This window comes from Pelodiscus sinensis, chromosome 11, assembly GCF_052426305.1.
Source record: "Pelodiscus sinensis isolate ZL-2025 chromosome 11, ASM5242630v1, whole genome shotgun sequence".
NCBI lineage: Eukaryota > Metazoa > Chordata > Testudines > Trionychidae > Pelodiscus > Pelodiscus sinensis.
Window position 1 is genome coordinate 4,878,909 of NC_143062.1, and position 27,021 is coordinate 4,905,929.

General features: G+C 48.0%; 1 protein-coding gene across 4 annotated transcripts in view; it reads left to right on the forward strand.

Annotated features, from left to right (window-relative positions):
- The first annotated feature begins 4,440 nt into the window (after positions 1 to 4,440).
- TAMM41 (TAM41 mitochondrial translocator assembly and maintenance homolog) overlaps positions 4,441 to 27,021 on the forward strand; it is a 51,905-nt gene continuing 29,324 nt past the window's right edge. The window contains exons 1-3 of one of the 4 annotated variants that reach the window (XM_075939627.2): positions 4,543 to 4,765; positions 8,001 to 8,180; positions 17,716 to 17,808. In XM_075939627.2, the coding sequence (XP_075795742.1) occupies positions 4,628 to 4,765; positions 8,001 to 8,180; positions 17,716 to 17,808 (411 nt within the window). In that variant the 5' untranslated portion in view covers positions 4,543 to 4,627. Of the gene's footprint in view, positions 4,766 to 8,000; positions 8,181 to 14,909; positions 14,975 to 15,001; positions 15,190 to 17,715; positions 17,809 to 27,021 lie in introns of those variants that run through there. The other 3 variants (XM_075939628.2, XM_075939632.2, XM_075939629.2) reach the window with 3 other exon arrangements.

A 27,021-nucleotide genomic window follows, 5' to 3' on the forward strand; every position in this document is an offset into this window, starting at 1 on the left:
TACACTAACTATACATTCACACGTATGGAGATGAAAAGTTGTATGTACAAACCCTATTAGCAGCATGGTAGTAGTTATCACATGACATACATCTGAACATATCAAGGTGAGAAGGTACTTTATTCTCCCTCTAATCCTTGGTGTTACTTTGATGGAAACACACACAATCTACTTCTCTGAAGACACTGTGGGGGTCTCAGTACTTCTAGCCATCAGGCAACATAGTTAGATGCCTAACTGCAAGTTTTGACTTTAGAGCTCAGATAAATGTAAGAGATAATATCAAATCTATATTAATAGTATGCATGATAGCGCTTTATAGAGTTTTGAGATGAGTTATTTGACCACATATAGTTTCTAACTGCTGAGTTTCCAGCCTTTGAGGTACCAAGCTTATTTCAATGTAGAACACAGGGAAGCTTTAAAGTTAAAAGAAACCAAATTTCCTTGATAAGCAACTCTGGCTTTGATTGTGTCTCGTCATCCCTAATATCAATCATGATATTTGCAAGCTGAACCTTGGCCACATTTTTATAAAAAAGTGAAAATGTCCCTTCCTCACAGGAAGTTTTTGAGAATGCACTGAAGGAATGCTTTTCCAAATATCAGCATCTCACATAGATTCATTTATTAATGTTGCCCTCTCCACAGATAGCCATATAGGAACCCCCTCTCCCCCCAAAAAAACCCCACTGTTGTGGGGGTGGATGGCTGTGTAGCTTTTATGTATCCAAACTTGACTGGCACTAATGCCAGTGTTTTCAAGCCAAAATGTAGATCTGACCACAGAAGACAACTTCATAGATGTTAGATTGAAAAAACTTTCCAGCTTTTAGCTATTTCTCCAATAAATGCTCCCTTACTGTACGTCTTCTAGTGCAGGGTTCTCAACTAGGGATGAAAAATATTAATCCAGGGAGGCTTTGCAGTGGACTCTGCTGTATAAAGCTTAGATTTATCCTGCAGAGCCTGCAGCACATGTACCCACAAAGATTTTTAATGCTTACATGGTTATTAAATGACTTTTTACATCCCAATTCTCAGCCTTTTTCTCTGAGGTCCCCTTGACATGCTATAAAAATTCCAGGGTCCAGCAGGAGTGGGAAGGCTTTGGGTAGGGGCCATGAGCATAGGCATAGCATGACATCTATTTTGACATCTATTTTGGGGGGCAGGGACCAGCAGGTCTTAAGTCATCTCCACATAGTGGGGTTCAAGGAGGGAATACCACCAATACCTAATGACTCACCTCAGCAGACCACCCAGTCTGAGTGGATGTGCACAACCAAAAATTATAACTCAAAGCTACTGGGGGGCTTAGTTCAAAAAGTTTGAAAACAGCTTAGGGTGCAGGGAGAGGGTAGCTCAAGGTATAGGGAGGGAATAGCTAGGACTGTGCCCTCACAGGAAGTCGCTATAGGTGTGGGAAAGGGGCTGGCTAGGGGCTGTGTGCAGGCAGAGATAGCTCAGGATGCATGGAGGAAATAGCTGAGGCTGTGCACACATAGGGGGTGGCTATGGGTACGGGAAAGAGGTGCTTAGTGGCTGCGTGTGACCAGGGAAAGATACCACACATCATTTGGGTTTTTAAGTATACCATCACTGAATGATTTTTCCTTAATTATCCAAATAAGTGTCACAAGACAATCACTACTACAGAGCAATCTGGTTCACTGATCGGTTGTGCCATGACACCCTTTTAGATATCTGAAAACGGCTATTATGTCCCCCCTCAATCTTCTCTTCTCTAAACTAAACAAGCCTAATTCCTTCAGCCTTCCCTCATAGGTCATGTTCTCTAGACCTTTAATCATTCTCGTTGCTCTTCTCTGGAGCCTCTTCAATTTCTCTACATCTTTCTTGAAATGCAGTGCCCAGAACTGGACACAATACTCCAATTGAGGCCCAACCAGCACAGAGTAGAGAGGAAGAATGACTTCTCGTGTCTTGCTCACAACACACCTGTTAATGCATCCCAGAATCATGTTTGCTTTCTTTGCAATGGCATCACTCTGCTGACTCATATTCAACTTATGGTCCACTATAACCCCTAGATCCCTTTCTGCCGTACTCCTTCCCAAACAGTCGCTTCCCATTCTGTATGTGTGAAACTGATTGTTCCTTCCTAAGTGGAGCACTTTGCATTTGTCTTTATTAAACTTCATCCTGTTTACCTCAGACCATTTCTCCAGTTTGTCCAGGTCATTTAGAATTATGACCCTATCCTGCAGATTAGTCGCAACCCCTCCCAGCTTGGTATCATCTGCAAACTTAATAAGCGTACTTTCTATACCAATATCTAAATCGTTGATGAAGATATTGAACAGAGCCGGTCCCAAAACAGACCCCTGCGGAACCCCTCTTGTTATGCCTTTCCAGCAGGATTGTGAACCATTAATAACTACTCTGAGTACGGTTATCCAGCCAGTTATGCACCCACCTTATAGTAGCCCCATCTCAGTTGTATTTGCTAGTTTATTGATAAGAAAACCATGTGAGACCATATCAAATGGTCTCCAACAGTCACTGGAGCCTGGGAGGAAAAGTGTTCAGCATCCACCACTTGTTGAATCAAGGAAGATTTTGTTACCACCCTTACACATCAAGCTGGGTCTGATGAAGAACTTTGTCAAGGCTATGGACAAAACACAAGCAGCTTTCAAGTACCTCTGTGGAAAATTTCCAAGGTTAAGTGAAGCTAAGATAAAGGAAGGTGTCTTTGTTGGTCCTCAGATTCGTGAACTTCTTCGAGATGATGCATTTGACCATGCACTGCGTGGCAAGGAAAAGACAGCATGGAAAGCTTTCCAGTTAGTGGCAATAAATTTTCTCGGAAACAAGGCAGACAACTACAGGTTGTTGGTGGAAAACCTCCTCAAGGTATACAAAAGCCTTGGTTGCAACATGTCACTAAAGATACATTTTTTGCAATCTCATCTAGATTTTTTCCACCAAACTGTGGAGCAGTGAGCGACGAGCACGGCGAGCGATTACACCAGGACATTGCAACAATGGAGAAATGCTATCAGGGCAAGTGGAGCCCATCAATGCTTGCAGACTATTGCTGGACAGTGACAAGAGATGCTCCATTTAATGAATACAAGAGACAAGCCAAGAAGCGCCGAGTAGACACTGAATAGGACTAAACTATGTACATAATAGTTTTCTGCCTTTTGTTTCATAATAAATTTTATTTATATAACCCTTTTGTTGATTTTTAAAGTGTTACATAAACAGGACAGGTGAAATATTATCATGTAAAGCAACCATAAACACACGAAAAGACCTAGGTTTACAATTTATGATTAAAACTCTACTATCTACACAATATACATAGATGTAAAATGTAAAAACTTAAATGTCTTGGAAACAGTAGCCAATCAGTGGTTTTAATTGTCATATTTGAATTCAGCACATCAAAATACATAATAAATAGCACATTTTATCTCTGAAGCAGACGACTTCTAAAAAATTGTAGACCAGTGTTACAGGATGAACCTTTGAGAGATGTTTTGGGAACACTCACATCAAAAAGATAACATTCCGGTCACAAGCTGACAGAGCGGGATCCGTGGATTTTAACAGAGATGGAATATATAAAGCAGGGTGCTTTGCTATGGAATTTTGGGTTCGTCTGACACACTATCTGGAGGGGAGTATCGGATTGATCGACCAACAAGGCCCTGCTCGCCCCTGTGCTCAATCTACCTGTCCACTAGATTGACACAGACTCTGGACTGGTAACTATATCATCGGGCAAAACTGTGTATGCATGATGTTTTGTGTGTATGTGTGTTTGAAAAGTATATGCAACTGTTGTATTCTTAATAAATGAGGCGTACTGCCTTTTCTCCCACAAAAGATCTTGTGTGCTTCGTTTAAGCATAACCCAGGTGCAGAGGCAATGGGATGCAGCAATGGTGGGGAGTTGGGCATAAAGGGGCCATGGGATGCAGGAGTGGTGGGGAGTTAGGCTGCAGGGCCCTGGGTGGGGATGCAGGACGGGAGGAGCTGAGGATGGTGGGGATTATGGGGTGCAAGGATGGTGAGGTGCTGGGGATGGTGGGGCCATGGAGTGCAGGGAAGGGGGAAGATGGGGTGCTGGGGCCATGGGTGGGGAAGGCAGGCATGTTGGTGAGTTGCAGGTGCAGGGTCCATAGGGTATAGAGCCCTGGGCAGAAAAGGTGAGAGATGGGGTTCAGGGCCCTGGGAGGGGGGCGTGTGGAGGCAAGAGTTGGGGTGCACGGCCCTGGGCAGGGGGGGCATGGAGGGAGGAGTTGGGATGTGGGGCCCTGGGAGAAGGGTGCGAGGAGGGGGGAGTCGGGGTGCGGGGCCGGGGGGGCGAGGAGGGGGAAGTCGGGGTGCGGGGCCGGGGGGGCGAGGAGGGGGGAGTCGGGGTGCGGGGCCGGGGGGTGAGTCGGGGTGCGGGGGGGCGGGAGCCGCGGCTCGCAGGGACAAGGGCTCGGCAGCTCTTCCGAGCCCGGCCGGCGCTGGGGGCGCTGTGGACCCGCCGCTCTTCCCGCGCCGCTCTGGCTCCCTCGCGCCGTTGTCTCCTGTGCGGCGCGGGCGCGAGGCCGGACGGGCACCGCACGAGCGCGCAGGCGCCAACTGCCGCCGGGCCCGGCTCATGGCGCTGCCGGCGCTGCCCGGCTCGGGGGTGCAGTTCCGCAGGATCCTGGCTCACTTCCCCCCGGAGCTCAGCCTGGCCTTCGCCTACGGCTCCGGGGTCTTCCGGCAGAGCGGGGCCGCCCCCAGCCACGGCGCGGTGAGCGGGGCATTGCGCGGGCTGTGGGCTGCCCCCTCCGTGCCCCGCCCGTGGACCGCCCCCCCCCCAGCCCCCCGGGCATCGCCCCGCCCATGGACTGCCCCCCCAGCCCCCCCGGGCATTGCCCCGCCCATGGACTGCCCCCCCAGCCCCCCCGGGCATTGCCCCGCCCGTGGACCGCCCCCCCCCAGCCCCCCGGGCATTGCCCCGCCCATGGACTGCCCCCCCCAGCCCCCCGGGCATTGCCCCGCCCATGGACTGCCCCCCCAGCCCCCCCGGGCATTGCCCCGCCCGTGGACCGCCCCCCCCAGCCCCCCGGGCATTGCCCCGCCCATGGACCGCCCCCCCCCAGCCCCCCGGGCATTGCCCCGCCCGTGGACTGCCCCCCCAGCCCCCCCGGGCATTGCCCCGCCCATGGACTGCCCCCCCAGCCCCCCGGGCATTGCCCCGCCCATGGACTGCCCCCCCCAGCCCCCCGGGCATTGCCCCGCCCATGGACTGCCCCCCCCAGCCCCCCGGGCATAGCCCTGCCTGTGGACTGCCCCCCCCCCCAGCCCCCGGGCATAGCCCTGCCTGTGGACTGCCCCCCCAGCCCCCCGGGCATAGCCCCGCCCGTGGACCGCCCCCCCAGCCCCCCCGGGCATAGCCCCGCCTGTGGACTGCCCCCCAGCACCCCGGGCATAGCCCCGCCTGTGGACTGCCCCCCCCAGCCCCCCGGGCATTGCCCCGCCTGTGGACTGCCCCCCCAGCCCCCCGGGCATAGCCCCGCCTGTGGACCCCCCCCCCAGCCCCCCGGGCATTGCCCCGCCCGTGGACCGCCCCCCCAGCCCCCCCGGGCATAGCCCCGCCTGTGGACTGCCCCCCCAGCCCCCCGGGCATAGCCCCGCCTGTGGACTGCCCCCCCAGCCCCCCGGGCATAGCCCCGCCTGTGGACTGCCCCCCCCAGCCCCCGGGCATAGCCCCGCCTGTGGACTGCCCCCCCAGCCCCCCGGGCATTGCCCCGCCTGTGGACTGCCCCCCCCAGCCCCCCGGGCATTGCCCCGCCTGTGGACTGCCCCCCCCAGCCCCCCGGGCATTGCCCCGCCTGTGGACTGCCCCCCCCAGCCCCCCGGGCATTGCCCCGCCTGTGGACTGCCCCCCCCAGCCCCCCGGGCATTGCCCCGCCTGTGGACTGCCCCCCCCAGCCTCCCGGGCATTGCCCCGCCTGTGGACTGCCCCCCCCAGCCTCCCGGGCATTGCCCCGCCTGTGGACTGCCCCCCCCCAGCCTCCCGGGCATTGCCCCGCCTGTGGACTCCCCCCCCCCAACCCCCCGGGCATTGCCCCGCCTATGGACTCCCCCCCCCCCCCCCCCCCCGGGCATTGCCCCGCCTGTGGACTGCCCCTCCTCCAGCCCCCCGGGCATTGCCCCGCCTGTGGACTGCCCCTCCTCCAGCCCCCCGGGCATTGCCCCGCCTGTGGACTGCCCCTCCTCCAGCCCCCCGGGCATTGCCCCGCCTGTGGACTGCCCCTCCTCCAGCCCCCCGGGCATTGCCCCGCCTGTGGACTGCCCCCCCCCCCAGCTCCCCGGGCATTGCCCCGCCTATGGACTGCCCCCCCCATCCCTCCGGGCATTGCCCTGCCTATGGACTGCCCCCCCCAGCCCTCCTGGGGCATTGCCCTGCCTGTGGACTGATTGGTAACAGCTAATTTAGACCCATCATTTTATATGTATTGTTGAGATTATTTTTCAATGTATATTTACCAACATTCAATTGATCTGCTAATTTGTTGCCTAGTCACCCAGTTTTGAGAGATCCTTTTGTAGTTCTTCTCCCTGGCCTTGGAGCTTAAGTATCTTGAGTGGGTTCGGATCATGTGCAAATTTTGCCATTTCATTGTTCAATGTATGCATAAATGATCTGGAAAAAAGCACAAACAGTACTAGTCCCAGTACAAATGCTGGGGATGGGGAGATACCATTATTTACCTTTCTCCTTTCTGAAAACTGACCATTTTTCTGCTGAAACAAAAGACAGGACTATGCAGCACTTTAAAGACTAACAAGATGATTTATTAGGTGATGAGCTTTTGGGGGCCAGACCCACTTCCTCAGATCAATATTGGAAGAAAATTGGCGTGACCATGTACAGGCAGTCCCCGCGTTACGTACAAGATAGGGACTGTAGGTTTGTTCTTAAGTTGAATTTGTATGTAAGTCGAAACTGGTACATATTGTAGGGGAAACTCTAGCCAAACATTTCTCCAGAGTTCAGTTTTATTCTCCCACACCTCACTTCCCTCAGTCCTTTATTCTCAAGCTGAGGTGTCTGCTGAGAAAAGCCGCTCCGCGTCTCCCTGGTCTGCTGGGGGGGCCGCTAGCTTCGCATCTCCCTGGTCTGCTGGGGGGAAGCAGCTAGTGCGGGGTTGCCTCACCCCGTTTGTAAGTAGGGATCCTATGTAAGTCAGATCCATGTAACCCGGGGACTGCCTGTATACCAAAGTGATACAATCAAAAAAAGTGAACAAATATAAAATTGACAGATCAGATTTAAGAGGAGGGGTGAGGGGGGAAGGTTAGTGTCTGAGGTAATGACATTAGGGGTGATAATTGGGGAAGCTATCTTTGTAATGGGTGAGATAGTTAGCATCTTTGTTAAGACCCATACGTAAAGTGTCAAATTTAAGCATGAATGACAGTTCTGAGGCTTCTCTTTGAAGTCTGGAGTCAAAATCTCTTTGAAGCAATATGCATGTTTTAAGGTCATTGAGAGAATGGTCAGTCTGGTTAAAATGGCAAGCAACAGTTTTCTCTCTGTGAGAGAGCCTGATGTCTGTTTTATGCACATTGATTCTTTGGCGAAGTGTCTGAGAAGTTTGTCCAATATACATAGCAGATGGACACTTTAGGCACATGATGGATGAACAGGAATATGTATTCTTGATCTTGTAACTGGCATGGTTAGGTCCAATAATGGTGTCAGCTGAGTAAATATGTGTAATTTTCCAAGCATTGAGAACTCCTAATGAAAAATTTAAATTAGATTCTCATGCAAAGATTTGTCTTCTATAGAAATTTGGGTGTGCTTTAATTTGTTTTTTAAAAACATCAGTTATGGGTTGGTAATTTCCTGTCTCTGGTGGTGGTGTCTCCCGTTATTATCGCTGGGCATTACATGAAGATCATTAGAATCTTCAGGTGGATAGTGCTTTGTTTTCTAAACTATATGTAACTGTCTCTTTTTGTTTACCTTATAGTACAACATGCTGGACTTCGTGTTTGCTGTGGATGACTCTGTGTCTTGGCATATGATGAACCTTTTAAAGAATAGGAGTCATTATTCCTTCTTAAAACTTTTTGGGCCCAAGCAAATCAGTACTATACAGAGTTGTGGAGCAGGGATTTATTACAATACTTTAGTGCGATGTAATGGTCGGGTAAGTACAATAGGTTGTGACTAATTTTCATATATCAGCATTTCTCAAACTGGGGTCTGCAAACTCCATAGAGTTCTCAGGCCTCACACATCAATTCCTCCCCCAGCCCTTCCAGGCAGATTCCCTACCTATCCCACTTCAACATGGCTCCCAAAGTGATCACCAGGTGCATGAATGGCCAGGGAGGCTCTGTGCACTGCCCTGCTTAAGTGCTGACTGCAGCTTCATTGGCTGGAAAGTATGATCAGTGGGAGTTGTAAGGGCAGTGTGCAGAGCCTCCCTATTTGCACCTCCACCTAGGGACCACAGTGACCTGGCAGCCACTTTGTGGGATTTGCAGTAAGCACCATCAGAACTGTGCATTGCCTCTTGCATCCCAAACCCCTGCCCCATCTGAGAGTCCCTTTCCACACCCAAAATCCATTCTGGAGCCTTCACCCAGACTTCATTCCCTGCCCCAAACTCCTTGTCCCCAGCCCCACCCCAGAGTTCATACCACCAACCGGAACCTTCGCTCTCTTCCCGCATGCCAACCCCTTGCCCCAGCCTGGTGAAAGTGAGTGAGGCAAGGGGAGAACAAGCAACGGGGAAGAGGATGGGGAGATTGTGGCAGGGGTGGGGCCTCAGTGAGGCGGAAGGGCAGGTGGTCTCTGGTCTCCAAAAAATTTTAAGTCAAAGTGGGGTTCCTTGGGTTGCGAAAGTTTGAGAACCACAGTTCATAGATCAATGTTTACATCTAGAATATTGGAATTACTAACTCAGTGTAGCCTCTGCTCAGGAAATACAATTTGCAGTTTGTATTTATGTTACAAATAGTCGCTGATCCTTGACTAACACTTAAGCACTTACATAAAAACTTCAGTTCTACATTGCCTCTTCAATATTCAGTATTTCAAGCTGTTTTACAAAGTACTGCATTAACTCCTGGAAAGCAAAACAGGAGATGACATTGTGCTCAACAAAAGCAACATTTAAACACAGCAATTAAAGCACTTTTACAATAACAGCTGAACTTATATTATTTTCTCAACAATAATTTTGAAGCCATTACATCCTTCATTGTGGGAAGGAGGCAGGTATTGTCACCATTCTGCAAATGAGAAAACTCCGATGTAGATTCAAAGACTGGGCAATTAACAGAGTAGATGGGATTGTTTTAATTTTGATGTCCATACAAATATAGGACATGACATAATTGATGTTCATCTTATTTAACTTCTGATTCCCTCTCATATTAGTACTGAGTGTAATTAATAAATAATGTGCCAGTAGTGTAGTATTTATTCTGTGTCTGGTTATATTCCTATATCTATTTACAGGCAGTCCCCGGGTTACGTACAAGATAGGGACTGTAGGTTTGTTCTTAAGTTGAATCTGTATGTAAGTCTGAACTGGCATCCAGATTCAGCCGCTGAATCTGGACACCAGTTCTGACTTACATACATATTCAACTTAAGAACCCCAGGCGTCCCTAAGTCAGCTGCTGCTGAAACTGATCAGCAGCTGATTCCAGGAAGCCCGGGGCAGAGCAACTCTGCCTCGGGCTTCCTGTAGTCAGCCGCTGGTCAGTTTCAGCAGCGGCTGACTTGGGGACGCCTGGGGCAGAGCAGCTCGGGTGCTGCTGGGTTGGTCCAGTAGCGCGGCCGCTCCTGGTGCTACTGGAGCAACCCAGCAGCACCCCAGCTGCTCTGCCCCAGGCGTCCTGATTCAGCCACTGCTGAAACTGATCAGCAGCAGCTGAATCAGGACTCCTGGGGCAGAGTAGCTGGGGTGCTGCCGGGTTGGTCCAGTAGCGCCAAGGGCTGCGTCCCCCCCCAGCAGACCAGAGAGACGCGGAGCAAAGCGGCGGAGGACCCGGGCCGGACCCGTGGCGCTTCCAGATCAGCTGGAAGCGCCGCGGGTCCGGCCGGGTCCTGCGTGGCTTTGCTCAGGGTCTCCCTGGTCTGCAGACCAGGGAGACGCTGAGCAAAGCCGTGCAGGACCTGGGGCCGGAGCCGCGGCGCTTCCAGCTGATCTGGAAGCGGCCGCGGGTCCGGCCCCGGGTCCTGCGCCGCTTTGCTCCCCGTCTCCCTGGTCTGCTGGCTCCCGCAGCAGACCAGGGAGACGGAGAGCAGCTTTTCTCACCCCGGAGGAGGCGGGCGGCGGGACCAGATGTCCCGACGCTCCAGTCCTCCAGGGCGAGAAAATCCCCGTTCGTATCTGCAGATCCGACATAAGTCGGATCCGCGTAACTCGGGGACTGCCTGTACAGTTAGTGTTGCGGGGGGGGGGGGGGGGGGTGTGCATGCCTTTCTGCCCACTCAGTTCTGTTTCAAGTTGTTCTCATTTTGTGGGAGTGACAAGAAAATGAAATTCCTTCTCTTTACCAAAAGCAGGAAATGGAATGAAGGACATAGGAAAGCCTATGTTTGAAGCCAACTATAGCTTTTGTTAAAAAATTTCAGGCATGGTGTATCAGGGTGAGTATGATGTCGGTGAATGGACAGTCACCAAAATATTCTCTCGCTAGGTGGGAAGAAATGCAGGCCATCTTTAAGTGTAAGGCACTTGGATGAGAGAAGAATTATGGGCCCAATCCTGGTCCTATTGAAATAAGAGGTTTTTTTAACCTTAATTTTAAGATGTATGGTAGCAGAATCTTTGTTTTAGACTTTTCTGACTCCCACTCATCTCTCATACTTTTTTTTTCCAGTTTGTATGATGATGATGACAGCTTTTGAACTGTCTTCATTCTGTTCTTGCATGGTCAATTAAGAATGTTCTAGAGTGACCTGGAGCCTGGTAGTAATCATTGGAATCTTGTGGTGTACAGAAGCCAGCTATCTGTGTTATATTATTTAGGCTGCTTCCCTTTAACTTACGATTGGCAGGAAACAAACTCTTCAGCGTGAATTCTTCTAACTGTTGAAAATGACCTGCAACTGTTACAGGATTATATATTGACTACCCCCAAAAATAGAAGCAGGTAGGGAGCATCCTGCATATAAACTTGGTTCTAAATTTATCATTGTTCTTTTTTAAGCTTCCCAATGTTTCAGAACATATCATTCCTTTTCTGCTGTGACACCGTATCTTGCACGGCCATATATCCCAACTATTATGCCATCCAGTGCTTGTATAGGTCAAGCCTTTCCAAAACTCTCTTATATGAAGAAATCATAGATGTAAAAGGTTAAATGCTTAACTGATAACCCAAATAATCATTAGCCTTACTGGAATGCTTACGTGATGACTGGTTAACTAGAGGGCTGGGCCAGTGGGAGCAGCTGCCCACTCCCCCCGGGCCTGCCAGGGTCAGAGTGGCCAGGGAGGGGTGGCCCCTCCTCACGCGCCATGGTTGGGCCACAGAAGCCACCCCGGCCCCTGCCTGTGTGAAGGATGCATAAGTCAGAATAGGGCCTTGGGGATGTTGAGGGGGGTCAGAGCCAGAAGCTGAGGGTTTGGAAGTGAGGAGAGGCTCAGGTCAAGGGGTCCTGTCTGGTGGGGCCTTTTTCATCTCCTCCCCCACTGGCCATTGGGTCTTGTTTTCTCCCCCCCTCTTCCCCCCACCATGCCACCAGGGAATTGGTTTGGGGCAAGGGAGCTACTTACTTGGTCTGGTGGCAGGCAAGATGGTGGAGCTCCAGCCCTGTTGGCTACTCTCTTGGTCTTGTGGCTGCCCCCCAGTGCATGGGTGGCAAGTTTGTATAATTTTTGGTGGTGCCCCGTTAGACACCCCCCCGACCCGTTAGACACTGCCTCCTGACACTCTCTCTCCCCCCCCCCCCCCCGATAGACACGCCTCTGGAGGTAACACGTTCGGGGCAAGATGGACACATGACCAGAAGTAAAAGGTGTCATGTCACCCCTCTCGAAAGGCTTTTCCTACCATCCTCCTACCAACAGGGATTAGTTTGGCCCCCAATGCAATTATCCTGCAGTTGCATTAACCCAATGTGTGTGACATTAACTCGGGGGCAGAGAGGCTGGAGAAAGTGTTCCCTCTAAGGCTATGTCTACACTCGCTGCTTTTTGCGCAAGTATAGACGTTCTTGTGCAGGAACCCACAGAGCATCCACACTGCCCACCTGCTCTTGCGCAAGGAAATCTACAGTACGGGTGTGGTAAGAGAGGGCATCTTGCGCAAGAGCTACGCTCTTTTCTAACAGGTGTAAGCTCTCTTGTGCAAGAGGGCAGTGTGGATGCTCGGCAGGGATTTCTTGCGCAAGAAACTCCTATGGCTAAAATGTCCATCGGCGCTTTCTTGGGCAAGAGAGCGTCCACACTGCCATAGATGCTCTTGTGCAAAAGCACAGCTTGCACATGGCAGTGTGGACGTGTTCTTGCACAAGACTTCTTGCACAAGAATTCTTGTGCAAGAAAGCACCAGTATAGACATAGCTTAAGAGTTTCCTTCCATGAGCAAAATGAATTTTGTGTTGTGCACCAGTACTGAGTTCGTGTGGCTTGTTTGGATGTGCCACTGTGGCACCCAAGTTATTAATAAATATTTTTAAACCTTTACCTTTTCTCTCTGCTGCCATGTCTCCTCTCCTTGCTCCATCTCCCCTGGTGCCTGCTGCCCCCCAACTCCTCACCCTCCTCTGCTGTCCTGACTCCTGCCCTTCTCACTGCCCTCAGCCCTCCTGCAACCTACCCCCCTCCACCAGCTCTTTTCTCCCCCTTGTGCCCACTCCTCCAGTAGCCCCACTCTGATCATGTGAGCTACCCCTCCTCATCCCCTCTCCTAACACCTCCCTCTACAAACCTGCCCTGCCTCTCTCCTCTGGTGCTGGTCTTCTGCTTTACCCCCAGAATCCCCTGGCACCTGCACCTTCTCTTACTCCTACACCCTCCTGGTGCCTCCCCCTTCCCTCACTGCTTCTGCCCCCTTTGCCCTCTTTTTCCCTGATGCCCACCCCCTTACCACCCTCTGCCCCCATTCTCCTCATGCCCCCGTGCCCTCGCACATGACTTGCTCCATCCTGGTCTTCCTCATGCCCACCCCTTCTTTCAAGCCTTCTCCTAGCACCTCTTCCAGCCCCCAATACCCTTACCCTCTCCCCTCCCAGCATCACCCTGTCCCCCTCCCACTGACACCTCCCTTCCTGTCTTTTTCCTCATTGTCTGCACATAGCCCCTTGGCATTTGTCTTCCCTCTACCCTGTCCCTTTGGTGCCTTCCCCCTCTCCCCTCCTCCTCCGCACAACCCCTTCCTCTCCCAGCCCTTCCCCCACCCCCATCTTCTTCCTTCCACTTTGCGGGGCCGGAGTCTGCGCTCTGTCCCTGGACTCTGAACCTGCAACGCAGCGCCCAGCAGTTTTAAAATCCAGGGCCAGTCTCCTCGCCCACTGGTTTGAGCACACCCTCCTGGCAAGCTGTGGAATTCTTCAAGGGTCTCCTTCCTGTGGGTCTGTATGATGATAATGTCATCAATATAGCCTAAGTAGAGGAAAGGTGCTAGGGGGTGAGAGCTGAGGAAACATTGTTTGAGGTCAGCCATAAAAATGTTGGTATATTGTGGGACCATGCGGGTGCCCATAGCAGTACCACTGACTTGAAGGTATAATTGTCACCAAATTGGATATAATTGTGGGTGAGGACAAATTCACATAGCTCAGCCATCAGGTGTTCCTGACAGCTTGTAGTCCATCCTCATGTGGAATGTTGGTGTAAAGAGCTTCTGCATCTGTGGTGGCCAGATACTGTTTTTGAGAAGATAACTGACGCTCTGTAGTTTCCTCAGGAAGTCAGTGGTGTCCCGAAGATAGCTTGGAGTGCTGATGGCATAGGATCTGAGGAGAGCATCAATGTAGCCAGATAATCTTGCTGTAAGGGTGCCAATACCTGAGACGATGGGATGACCAGGATGAATTAGAAGCCCTGGCACAGTCAAAGAACTATGATTTGATTGGAATAATGGAGACTTGGTGGCATGACTCACATGACTGGAGCCCTGGCATAGAAGGGTATAAACAGTTCAGGAAGAACAGGCAGGGGAGAAAAGGAGGAGGAGTGGCACAGTATGTAAGAGAGCAGTATGATTGCTCAGAGCCCCAATATATAGAGGAAAAAAAGCCTGTTGAGAGTCTGAGTTAAGTTTAGAGGCAGGAGCAACAGGGGTGATGTGGTTGGTGTTTGCTATAGACCACCAGATCAGGTAGATGAGGTAGAAGAGGGTTTCTTCTGACAATTTAAAGAAGCCTTATTAAAGGCACAGGATGAAACCATCCCGATGCGCAGTAAGAAAAGCAAATATGGTAGGCTACCAGCTTGGCCTACTGGGGAAATCCTTTGTGAGCTTACAAAAAGGAAGCTTATAAGAAGTGGAAACTTGGACAGAGGAGTATAAATATATTGCTCGAGAATGCAAGGGAGTAATCAGGAAGGCAAAAGCACAATTGGAATTGAAGCTAGCAAGGGATGTGAAAGGTAACAAGGGATGTGAAAGGTAACAAGAGAGGTTTCTACAGGCATGTTAGAAATAAGGTGACCAGAGATGGCATGGGGCCATTAGTGGATGAAGGAACTGAGAGATGATGTACTCAATGCTTTTTTTTGCCTCTGTCTTCACAGACAAGGTCAGCTCTCAGACTACTGCACTAGGCAATGCAGTATGGGAAGGACCCACCCTCGATGGAGAAAGAACAGGTTAAGAACTATTTAGAAAAACTAGACATATACACTGATCCATGGGTCTGGATTTAATGCATCCAAGGGTACTGAGGGAGTTGGCTAATGTCATTGCAGAGCCTTTGGCCATTATCTTTGAAAACTCATGGAGATCGGGAGAGATCCTGGATGATTGGAAAAAGGTAAATGTAGTACCCATCTTCAAAAAAGTGAAGGAGGACAATCCAGGGAACTACCGACCAGTCAGCCTCACCTCAGTCCCCAAAAAATCATGGAGGGGATCATCAAGGAATCCATTTTGAAGCACTTGGAAGAGAGGAAAGTGATCAGGAATAGTCAACATGGATTCAGCAAGGGCAAGTCATGTGTGACCAATCTGATTAGCTTCTATGATGAGGTAACTGGCTCTGTGGAGATGGGGAAATCAGTGGATGTGATATACCTTGACTTTAGCAAATCTTTTGATATGGTCTCCCACAATATTCTTGCCAGCAAGTTAAGGAAATATGGATCTGATAAATGGACTGTAGGGTGGATAGAAAGCTGGCTAGATTGTTGGGTCCAACGGGTAGTGATCAATGGCTTGATATCAGGTTGGTGGTTGGTTTCAAGCAGAATGCCCCAAGGATCAGTTATGGGGCTGGTTTTGTTCTTCATCTTTATTAATTTTCAGAGGTGTAGCCGAGGTTGTTGTTTGTTTGTTTTTTTGTTTTTTTAAAATTTTTCCTGTTACAGACTAATAGTCTAGTAGCATCTTAAAGACTCGATCCACTGGGTTTTTTTTTCTTCCTCCCCTCTTTTTTCCCTTCTCCCCCTCTCCTTCCTTCCCTTATTTATTCTTGGATCTGGACTTCCTACACTCCTGTCATGTGAAGAAGTGGGTTGTGCCTGTGAAAGCTCATGATACCATCTAAATATTTTGTTAGTCTTTAAGGTGCTACTAGACTATTTGGTTTTTAATTTTTTTCTTAATTTATCTTTATTAATGACCTGAATGAGGGGATAGGTTGCACCCTCAGCAAATTTGTAGATGACACTAAGGGGAGAAGTAGATACATTGGAGGGCAGGGATAGGGTCCAATGTGACCTAGGCGGACTAGAAGACTGGTCCAAAAGAAATCCGATGAGGTTCAACAAGGACAAGTGTAGTCCTGCACTTGGGACGGAACAATCCCAAGCATTGTTACAGGCTGGGGACTGACTGGCAAGGTAACAGTCTGGCAGAAAAGGACCTGGGGATTACAGTGGATGAGAAGTTGGATATGAGTCAACAGTGTGCCCTTGTAGCCAAGAAGGCTAATGGTATATTAGGGTACATTAGAAGGAGCATTGCCAGCAGATGTAGAGAAGTGATTATTCCTCTTTATTCAGCTCTGGTGAGGCCGCATCTGGAGTATTGCATCCAGTTCTGGGCCCCCCACTACAGAAAGGATGTGGATGCATTGGAGAGGGTCCAGCGGAGGGCAACCAAAATGATTAGCGGGGGCTGGAGCATATGACCTATGTGGAGAGGCTGAGGGATTTGGGCTTCTTTAGTCTACAGAAGAGAAGAGTGAAGGGGGATTTGATAGCAGCCTTCAACTTCCTGAAGGGAGTTCCAAAGAGGATGGAGAGAAGCTGTTCTCAGTAGTGATAGATGGGAGAACAAGGAGCAATGGTCTCAAGTTACAGTGGGGGAGGTCTAGGTTGCATTTTAGGAAAAACTATTTCACCAAAAGGGTGGGGAAATACTGAAATGTGTTACCTAGGGAGGTGGTGGAATCTCTATCCCTAGAAGTTTTTAAGTCTCGACTTGACAAAGTCCTGGCTGAGATGATTTATTTGGGATTGGTCCTGCTTTGGGCAGGGGGCTGGACTTGATGACCTCCTGAGGTCTCTTCCAATCATAGGATTGTATGATTTCCAGGTTTTATGGATCTTGGCTAGCAGATAGAGTACTCCTGATTGGGGCTCTCGAGGAATGTTTGTATAGATTTAGGCCTGAGCTATGGCAAGGAGTTTCTTGAATAATTGGCGTAGTTTCTTTTGGTATTCCTCAGTGGGATCAGAGGAAAGAGGTCTGTAGAATGTGGTGTTGGTGAATTGCCTGGGAGCCTCCTGTTTGTCGTCTGACCTATTGATTATGACCACAGCACCCCCTTTCTCCGCCTCTTGGATTATAGTATCAGAGATGTTTTTGATGCTGTGGGTAGCATTGCGTTCTGCATGGCTGAGGTTATATGTGACATAATATTTGTTCAGAGGGTCAGCTGAAATAAAAGGCACTTTGTAATAGTCTATTTGTATTGCAGTGGCAACTAGAAACCTCCTTTGGATATTGGGGCCTCAGCGTGCTGGGCGTTGTACACGTGTAATGAAGAATAAAGTGAACTGTTTGCAGAATCACAGAATAAATGGCATTTTTGAATGATTGTGAAATGTAGCTCAATGTATGAAATGTATGATTGTGAAATGTAGCTCAATGTATGAAATGTATGATTGTGAAATGTAGATCAATGATTTGAAGAGATTATCTTAGTGAGAGAAAGGACTGTGATGTCCGTGCACATTCAGTGCTTTGTATAAAGTGTCAGCAAAGCATCTTTTTATGTTGTGGGTAGGATTCGTTGGAAAGACAAATTCATACATTTTAGATGTTTTAGAAGGTCCAGTTCTACAAGGGCTGCCAACTCTGATTGAATGTATTCCTGAAGGTTTCATCATATGAGCCTTTCATTAAAGGTTAATCTTTCAGGACAGTCCTGTAGGGTTGGCTAATTGTTAGTTTCATTTAGTTCTTTAACCAGTAAACCTTGAATATTAGTGTTCACATTTTACTTATGGGATTTACATTTCTATAAAATAATTACTGCTTTTATCAGACATTTTTACCTAATGGAGCCAGTGTAACAATTATGAGAGACACTCTATTTTGCTTTTTCAGATGATAAAATATGGTGTAATTGGCACTGATGCCCTGATTGAAGATCTGCTTCACTGGAAAACTCTCTATGTTGCTGGACGTCTGCAAAAGCCGGTAATTATCTTACTCTGGTCAGCTTGTGTCTTTTAAACACAGGAAACTGCAGGTATGGAAGATGATCAAATGCTGCAGAATGTAGTGTTGATTATTTCAATTGGTCAGACTCTTTGAGTCAGTACTGAACAAATGTTCCTGCAAGTAACCAGACAGACTACTCTCAGAAGGGTAACCAGGCCCATACGCAGGGAGGAGCTCAAGAGGAAGGCAGCCGCCATAGTCCCCCAAGTCAGCATGAGGGGGCTCAGTGGCTGCCTTCCTGGTGGTCTGTGTCTTGAGGTCAGACCCCCTTCTTCCCCCCCAACGCTGGCGCTGCAGCCTTGCCCTTCACTTCTCCTTCTCCCCTCCCTCTCCTGATACGCAGTTGGAGCACCAGTACCTCCATCCGCAAGGAGCAGCCTGGGCTTGGCTCCACTGGCTGGAAGCCTCATCTGCACTGACCTGGCGCTGGCCTTGCTGAGCAGGTAGAGCAGCAGCAGGTACTGGTGGCTGAGAGAGTAGGGGTCATGGCAGCCACGCTGCCCTCCATAATCCCAGAAGGTAATTTCTATAAAACCTTTATTACTGTATATATTTTTAATATGTTTTAACAAAATAAGTTTACCGGTCACTGTTTCCACTCACATTTGTCAGTAACCTCTCTTATGCACACTCATTGCATGGTTATTTTGAACTCCTTTATATTTAAAAAAAATTGTCCACATATTTACAAAAAAAAAAAAAAGTACCTTCCACAGAAATTCCTGTATATGGGCCTGGTAGCTGTGTTAATCTGTAACTTCAAAAATGAGTAGTCCTGTGGCACCTTAGAAACCAATAAAAATATATATCATTAGCTTTCATGGGTAAGACCCACTTCATTAGATGAGTAGGAGTGAAAATAACAGACTCCAAGATGATATAGATATAGATCTTCATATGGCACCTGTTTCAAACCTATAATAATTTTTGTTGCCCTTTTCTGAACCTTTTCCCGTTAGGGATGTTAGTTATCAGATAATAGAATAGTCGACTAACTGCATGAATTCTTAGCAGTTAGTCGACTATTCTATAGTCTTCGGGGGTGGCACAGGCAGTTAGTGCAATCCAGCCCCACTCCCAGGAAGTCCTCTGCCAGTTCTCCTGTGGGAAGCTTGGACCCCCTGAGGACAGGGGCTGCTGCCACCCCATGCTGCTGCCTCTGTATCAGTGGCAGCAACATGGGGTGCCAGGCAGGAGCCAGTCTGCAAGGGGAGCAAGTTTAAAAACCAGCTCCCCTCACGGGCCAGCTGCCTGCCATCCCATGCTGCTGCTTTTGATACAGAGGCAGCAGCATGGGGTGGCAGCAGCCTCTGTCCTCAGGGGATTCTGAGCTTCCCACAGACAGAAGCTTCAGGGCAGGGGAGAGGGCAGGTGTCATGAGTAGGAGCTGCAAGGGAGAGTTTGACTTCCTGGAGAGCAAGGAAAGGGTTAAGCTAACTGAGGCTCTGCACCTGAGAGGGGGGGCTTTGGGCATTCAGCCAATGAAATGGAGATAAGAAATTTCAAATGAGGGAGGTTTTTTTCCCCTTTGTTTTGTGTCAAGCAGCAGTTTTTCCCCAGGTATGAAGCAGGAGATTTGGACTCTCCCGGGAACAGTCTCCTTTAAAATATGTAAATAGGGAAAAGTTTAGATAGTCTGTCAGGTTTTATTGTTTTCCTTGTTTGGGGGTTTGGAAATCATATCTGAGCTGGTCAATTGTTTTTCTCTTCTCTTTTGTAACTAAGAATTACAGCCCAGGGAGAATCCCTGAGTCTTTTTCAATTTATGGCTTTTAACACCGAGTCATCTAGTATGCTTGCAACAGTCGTTTTATTTTAATAATAAAAGTGTTTTCTTTTTGTTTTGGTTAACTGGTATTGGTTGATTTTGGTGTCCTTAAACCTAGGTGCTTAAGTGAAACCACGTTACCTAAGAGAAGCAGAGCCCCATTGTTCTCTGTAGATTATCTCTGTTTTCCCAACTCCAAGCAAAATGGAGGTTGGGACAGGGGATGAACTTTGCCTCATGCAAGGGATTCCAAGTAGTTTCTTCCCTGGAAAAGGGTTTATTTTTAGGGACACTTGGTGGTGGTGGCGGCGGCGGTGGTGGCGGCAGCGATCATTTTATGTATGTATGTATGTATTTATTAAATCTCGGGGAAACTGAGACCAGACAAGTGTGTCTCTGGGAGTTAGCAACAGGTTCTTACAGAATTTATTCTGCTAGCCGAACCCCATCATCTACGCTCCAAGTGCCAGGTTGGGGAATTGAGCCATGACAGCAGGGGATGCTGCCGCGAAGCAGCCTCTGTCCATGTGAGCCCAGGCTGACGTCACAGAGACTGCTCCGATAGCAACCCCCTGCCTGCGGGGAGCTCAGACCCACTGTGGACAGGAGCTACTACTGAGAAGGGATGCGGAGCAGCCTCTGTCTATGGTGGCAGGGGCTGCTTCATGGCAGCCTCCCCTAGCCCTTCTGTCCCGGGGGGACAGGCAGCACCACAGAGCTGGTGTTAGGGGGAGTCTGCTTAAAAGCGCCCCAGTACCGGCTCCTGCTTCCCCTCCCATGCTGGGAGGGGGGGGCGAATGCAAGTAGTCAACTAGATTAACCGATAAACTTATCAGTTAATCAACTAAATGACTACTCGGTCCCATCCCTATTTCCAATGTCAGTATATCTTTTTTGAGATGAGATGACCACATCTATACACAGTATTCAAGATGTGGGCGTACCGTGGATTTATTGAGAGGCAGTAAGATATTTTCTGTTTTGTTTTCTATCCCTTTTTTAATGATTCCTAACATTCTATTTGCTTTTTTGACTGCTGCTGCATATTGAGTGGCTGTTTTCAGAGAACTATCCACAGTGACTCTGTAGAAGCTGCAGAAACCATTTTATGTTTAGCTAAAAACCATCTTGTATAACAGAAACCATTTCAGCTTTTAGCCTTTGCACGTAGACCAGAGTGAACTTTCTATCACCCCATGTGCCAGGCCAAGGCATATGTGCTATTGGAATGTGTTAATTGGGCTGGTTTAGACAGGAGAGGTACTCCCTCGTACCTGTCCGCCATCTTGTTAATAAGGCTTTGTTTTTCCTCGTTTAATTAATTATTTCTGTAATTGAATGCCCTGACATCAAACTGTTTGGTTAAGGTCAATTGTAGGATTAATTGTATTAGCCAGCCTCACTGGGACCGGCTTTGCTGGGACCACGTTTGGCTCACTTTGCTTTTATTGGCCAATAAAACTGTCTGTTTAGCCACGTAAACTGAGTGAAGTCTTTGCTTCTACAACTCCAAGATCTCTCTTGAGTGGTATTAGCTAAATTAGTCTCCATCATTTTGTATGTATAGTTGGGATTATTTTTTCCAATGTGCATTACTTTGCATTTATCAACATTAAAATTAATTTGCCATTTTGTAGGCCAATTGCCTGGTTTTGTGAGATCTTTTTTAAACTCTTTTGCTCTTAATTATCTTGACCAATTTAGTGTCATCGGCAAATTTTGCCACCTCACTGTTTACTCCTTTCTCTAGATAATTTATAATCATTAACTCGTGCTAATGCAACTAATTAAGTAGTCTGGATATATCCCATTCATAACTTTTGATGTGAAAATACAGATGTTAAAGGTAGGGGATATTGGCTTTGTAGTGTGCTAATCAGTTAATGTCTTTATTCAAGCCCTGGGTAACTGCCAAATTTGTAGTTCCAGTTCTGTAGTCTCTTTCTGTAATTGCGTGGTGAAATTCCTTTGTAGAAGACTGACTACTTTTAAATCCATGAGGGTATGTCTACACCACAGCACTAATTCGAACTAACTTAGTTCGAATTAGTTAATTCGAACTGAGCTAATTCGAACTAACGCATCCAGACTAAAAAACTAGTTCGAATTAGCGTTTTGCTAATTCGAACTAGCATGTCCACACAGAGTGGACCCTGAACCGGGGTTAAGGATGGCCGGAAGCAGTGCTGGCAGGGCATCAGATGAGGACTTAGAGCGTGGAGATGCTGCCTCAGGCTAGCCGAGGGCTGTGCTTAAAGGGACCCGACCCCCACCCCGGACAGACAGTTCTCAGGGGTGCCCTGCTTGCAAAGCAGTCCTGGCTTGGATTGCCCGGAGTACCCACACTGGGCACATCACAGCACTTGGCCATCAGACCGGCTGCACTTGCCACAGGCTGCCATCTGGGGAGAGGGAGCAATCGGGGGGCTGCAGGAGAGCTTCCACCCCCAGAAGCCCGCAGAGCCAGCCCAGTCCTCCCCATCGGGAGCTCGTACCCCATTCCTCCCTCACCTCCTTCCACTTACCCCTCCCTAGCCCCCCTTCCTGATGTACAAAATAAAGGACAATTGTGTTCAAAAATAGAATCTCTCTTTATTGAACAAAACTGGGGGAGACTGGGAAAAGGAGGTGGGAGAGGGGACGAGAGAGGGTGGGAGAGGGGAGGGCAACTACAATGATGAGGGGTTTGGAACAGGTCCCATATGAAGAGAGGCTAAAGAGACTGGGACTTTTCAGCTTAGAAAAGAGGAGACGGAGGGGGGACAGGATAGAGGTCTCTAAAAGCATGAGTGGGGTGGAGAGGGTGCATACAGAAAAGTTCTCCATTAGTTCCCATAATAGAAGGACTAGAGGACACCAAAGGAAAGGAATGGGTAGCAGGCTTCAAACTAGTAACAGAAAGTTGTTCTTCACAAAGCAAAGAGTCAACCTGTGGAACTCCTTGCTGCAGGAGGCTGTGAAGGCTAGGACTATAACAGAGTTTAAAGAGAAGTGAGATCAAGTGATGGAGGTTGGCTCCATGGAGTGGTATTAGCCAGGGGGTAGGAGTGGTGTCCCTGTCCAAAGTTTGTGGAAGGCTGGAGAGGGATGGCACGAGACAAATGGCTTGGTCACTGTCTTCGGTTCGTCCCCTCCAGGGTCCCTAGGGTTGGCCGCTGTCGGCAGACAGGCTACTGGGCTAGATGGACCTTTGGTCTGGCCCAGTACGGCCATTGTAAGCTCAGGGTCGGGGGTCTTAGTGGACCACCTTGATTTTCATGCATACCTGCTCCTGGGTGGCCAGGCTGGCAGCTCTCCTGCCCTAGACGGCCACTTTCCTGTGCCTAGTGCGGAGGTCGTGGACAAGGTCCACGATGTCTGCACTAGACCAGGCGGGTGCCCACCTCTTGCGGTCCCGGGAAGAGGGGGAGTGCTGGGGGGCATCGGGTGGCTGGCTCGAGCCGTGCCAGGTGCAGAGTCTGCTGGCTGGGTGCTGGCAGGCTTGCACCTGGCACGGGCACCGTAGCCAGACTGTGCCTCTTTAAGGGGTCCGGGGCCGGGAGGGGGGCAGTAGAGTTTCCCTGGTGTTGGCCAGAGTGGCCACCAGGGAAAGCTGGGGAGGGCTAGCCTCCCACTAGTTCAAATTAAGGAGCTACACACCCCTTAATTCGAACTAGTAAGTTCAAACTAGGCTTAGTCCTTGTAGAATGAGGTTTACCTAGTTCGAACTAAGTGCTCCGCTAGTTCGAATTAAATTCGAACTAGCGGAGCGCTAGTGTAGCGCCTATCAAAGTTAATTCGAACTAACGGACGTTAGTTCGAATTAACTTTGTAGTATAGACATACCCTGATTGAGTGACCAGGTAGGTTAAAATGTTCTCCTATAGATTTATGTGTGTTACCATTTCTGACATCTGATTTGTGTCCATTTATACTTTATCATAGAGATTATCTGGTTTGGCCAATATACATGGAAGAAGGGCATTGCTGGCATTTTATTGCATGTATCACATGTGCAGTTGTATGAGCCCCTGTTGTGGCTTATGTGGTTAGGTCTTGTGGCTGATGTCACTTGTAAAGATATGTGGACAGAGTAGGCAATGGAGTTTGTTGTTAGGGGTAGGTGCCTGGGTTAGGGTATCTGAGGTGTGGTGTGAGAGTGCTGGAAAGGATTTGCTTCAGGTTGGGAGCTGTTTGTAGGTGAGGATTGGCCTGTCTCCTGAGAGTGAGGGATCATTTTCCAGGATAAGTTGTAGATTGTCAATGATGAACTGGAAGGGTTTACGCTGGGGGCCGTAGGTGATGACCAATGGTGTTCTGTTATTTTCCTTGTTGGACCTTTCCTGAAGTAGTTGACTTCTGGGTACTTGTCTGGCTCTGTTAAGATACAAAATTTCCCCAAATTGGAAATAATTGTGGGTGAGGACAAAGTTTAACTAGAAGTCAAATCTTTTCGATACTCTGTTTTACTTCCTATCCTATGTCCCATGTCATTTCACCTGTAACTAGAGATATCAACCCTGGTATCTTTGCCAGATTACATTTTGAGTAACTGAATTTTGTTTATCTGTAATCCCTCTGTGATTAGATATGGTATTCTTAATTTGAGTTATTTAGGATTTTGTGCAGTTAAATAGCTGCTACGTTTCTACCCCAAGATTGGACCATTTCAGAAATAGCTGAAATTGTTAGTTTTGTTCAAAATCTTTAAGAAATTTTGGTATCTTTCAGTTGCTTTGCTGTACAGGTTTTATCTAGTTCATTGTCTTTGTATCACTGAATGACAGTATTATAATAACTGTGATGCAGGGTTTGGTCTGTTACTCGAGTTTGAGCTATGCTCATTGAAGCTTGGATAGTCTGTCTTCAGATAAGTGTCATGAAAAGTTTGATACATGTTTTTAAATGACTGTATGCTTTAAATATTTCAGACCTCTAGATGGCAGCAGATACAAGTTAGATGGAAGACATTTCCAAATAAATTCAACTTCTTGACTTAAAAAATAAGTTTATTTTGATTTTGGCTTATTTTTGTTACAGCTTTTGAGATATTCTGTCTTTTTATCATGTACAAACCTCACTTTCTACATCCCCTATTGATTTCAATGAGAGTTGTACGCCAATAATGGAAGTAGGAGTTCTATTAATTTAGATGGAATGTTAATTCCTAAAAAGTCAAAGGAGTTAGCATGATCCTGTCACTGCCCAACATTAAGCAAGGTTTGGGGTTTGGCATACAGTGACCTCAGCCTGCAGACACACACATTCTTTTAAACTTTTTAATTGAAGATAAAGATAAACTGTTTAAGTATTTGCAAGATAAAATATTAAGTAAGGTTTATATTTTAACAACATCTCTTGTTTCCTTTTCCTTTAACAGAAGAGAGGTTTTTGGAAAGAAGAGTGAGGGGGGATTTGATAGCAGCCTTCAACTTCCTGAGGGGAGATACCAAAGAGGATGGAGAGAGGCTGTTCTCAGTAGTGACAGATGGGAGATCAAGGAGCAATAGTCTCAAGTTACAGTGGGGGAGGTCTAGGTTGGATATTAGGAAAAACTATTTCACCAGGAAGGTAGGGAAGTACTGGAATAGGTTACCTAGGGAGGTGGTGGAATCTCCATCCCTAGAGGTTTTTAAGTCTTGGCTTGACAGAGCTCTGGCTGGGTTGAATTAGTTGGGACTGGTCCTGCTTTGGGCAGAGGGCTGGACTTGATGACCTCCTGAGGGGTCTTCCAGCCCTATGATTCTATGACCTGACAAAGTTTTACCAACATTGGGCTGTTCAAAGTATTGCTTTTAGCTGCCACCTCCTAGTCACAGGCTTACATCAATGTTGCAAAATACACAGTTTTGGCTGGCTTAGCCAAACTCTTATTGAACAGAAGGAAAAGGAGAGAAATAGGAAATAGCTAAAAATATGGGGGCAAGGAAAATAACATGGAGGGAGCAGTAGGGATACAACAGCCTCACATCCTGGCAGGTGGTTGGGCTTCAAATGAAGCTTTAGAACTGGAGCTGATCAGCTGGGTCCTCTCTTGGTCCAGTCTGCTCAGGAAATGTCTTAAAATCAGGATGACAAAGGTACAATATTGTCTTGCTGGATCCTTAGGCCTAAGGGGATGGTGGGGGTGACAGTCATAATGAAGTTCATTCCTCTTCCCTTTATTTAGTTGTTCATCATTGTGATAGTCAGCACCTCCCCATTTCTCTTTTTTGGGAAATCCAAATGGGAGTGATGGGCAGAATAGCCAGTCCCCTTGTTATTTTGTCCACCAATTAGGCCTGATTTCTAACGCACTAACTTTTGTTCATTGTTTTCTGGTCCACACTTCTCTTGTTTGCAAGGCATGATCTTAATACAGTCCTTGAATTATATCAGTAGACTTTTTTATACTGATCCAGGCTTTTTGTCTCTCTTCTGTACCTGTTCCCATCACCATTTTTTTGTTATAGACCAGGCATGTCCAAAGTCCGGCCCGTGGGCCAATCATAGAATCATAGGACTGGAAGGGACCTCGAGAGGTCATCGAGTCCAGCCCCCCGCCCTCAAGGCAGGATCAAGCTCCGTCTACACCATCCCTGACAGATGTCTATCTAACCTGTTCTTAAATATCTCCAGAGAGGGAGATTCCACCACCTCCCTTGGCAATTTATTCCAATATTTGACCACCCTGACAGTTAGGAATTTTTTCCTAATGTCCAATCTAAACCTCCCCTGCTTCACGTTAAGCCCATTACTCCTTGTCCTGTCCTCAGAAACCAAGAGGAACAAATTTTCGCCTTCCTCCTTGTGACACCCTTTTAGATATTTGAAAACCGCTATCATGTCCCCCCTTAATCTTCTTTTTTCCAAACTAAACAAGCCCAATTGCGGCCCGTGTTCTGGTTTAATACGGCCCCACAGGTAATTTGGCAATATCTATCTTTTATGGCCCCCAACGAATCCATATGTATTGAGATGAATACATTGTAAAATCTCAGTTAATGTCAGTTGGTCTAAATCAGTTATAAATATATTTGGACACAACATATATACTTGGTGTTATGTTCCTGTTCATATTTTTTGAACTTAAAAGTTGACAGACAACCTTTATTACCAATAATATGTAATGTACTTTACAATGTTCCTGACATATATTTCAGCTTCCTGGATTTATTTTCATCTGGCCTTCAGATATGAAAGGCAGAGTGATTTAACACCTGTTTAGATTTGTCATCCATGTGACAAAATGAAAAGTATGCCGTTTGCAATAAACTTTGCATAAAATAGTTAATTTGTATTTAATGTTAATGGTTCAAAGAATGTCAGGCAAAATGGTCGGCCCTCACGCATGTTTACTTCATCAAATCTGGCCCTCTGAAAAAAGTTTGGACACCCCTGTTATAGACTATTGTGACATTTTGGAATTTTCATTTTTTTTACTGTTGAACTTGCAATTAGGA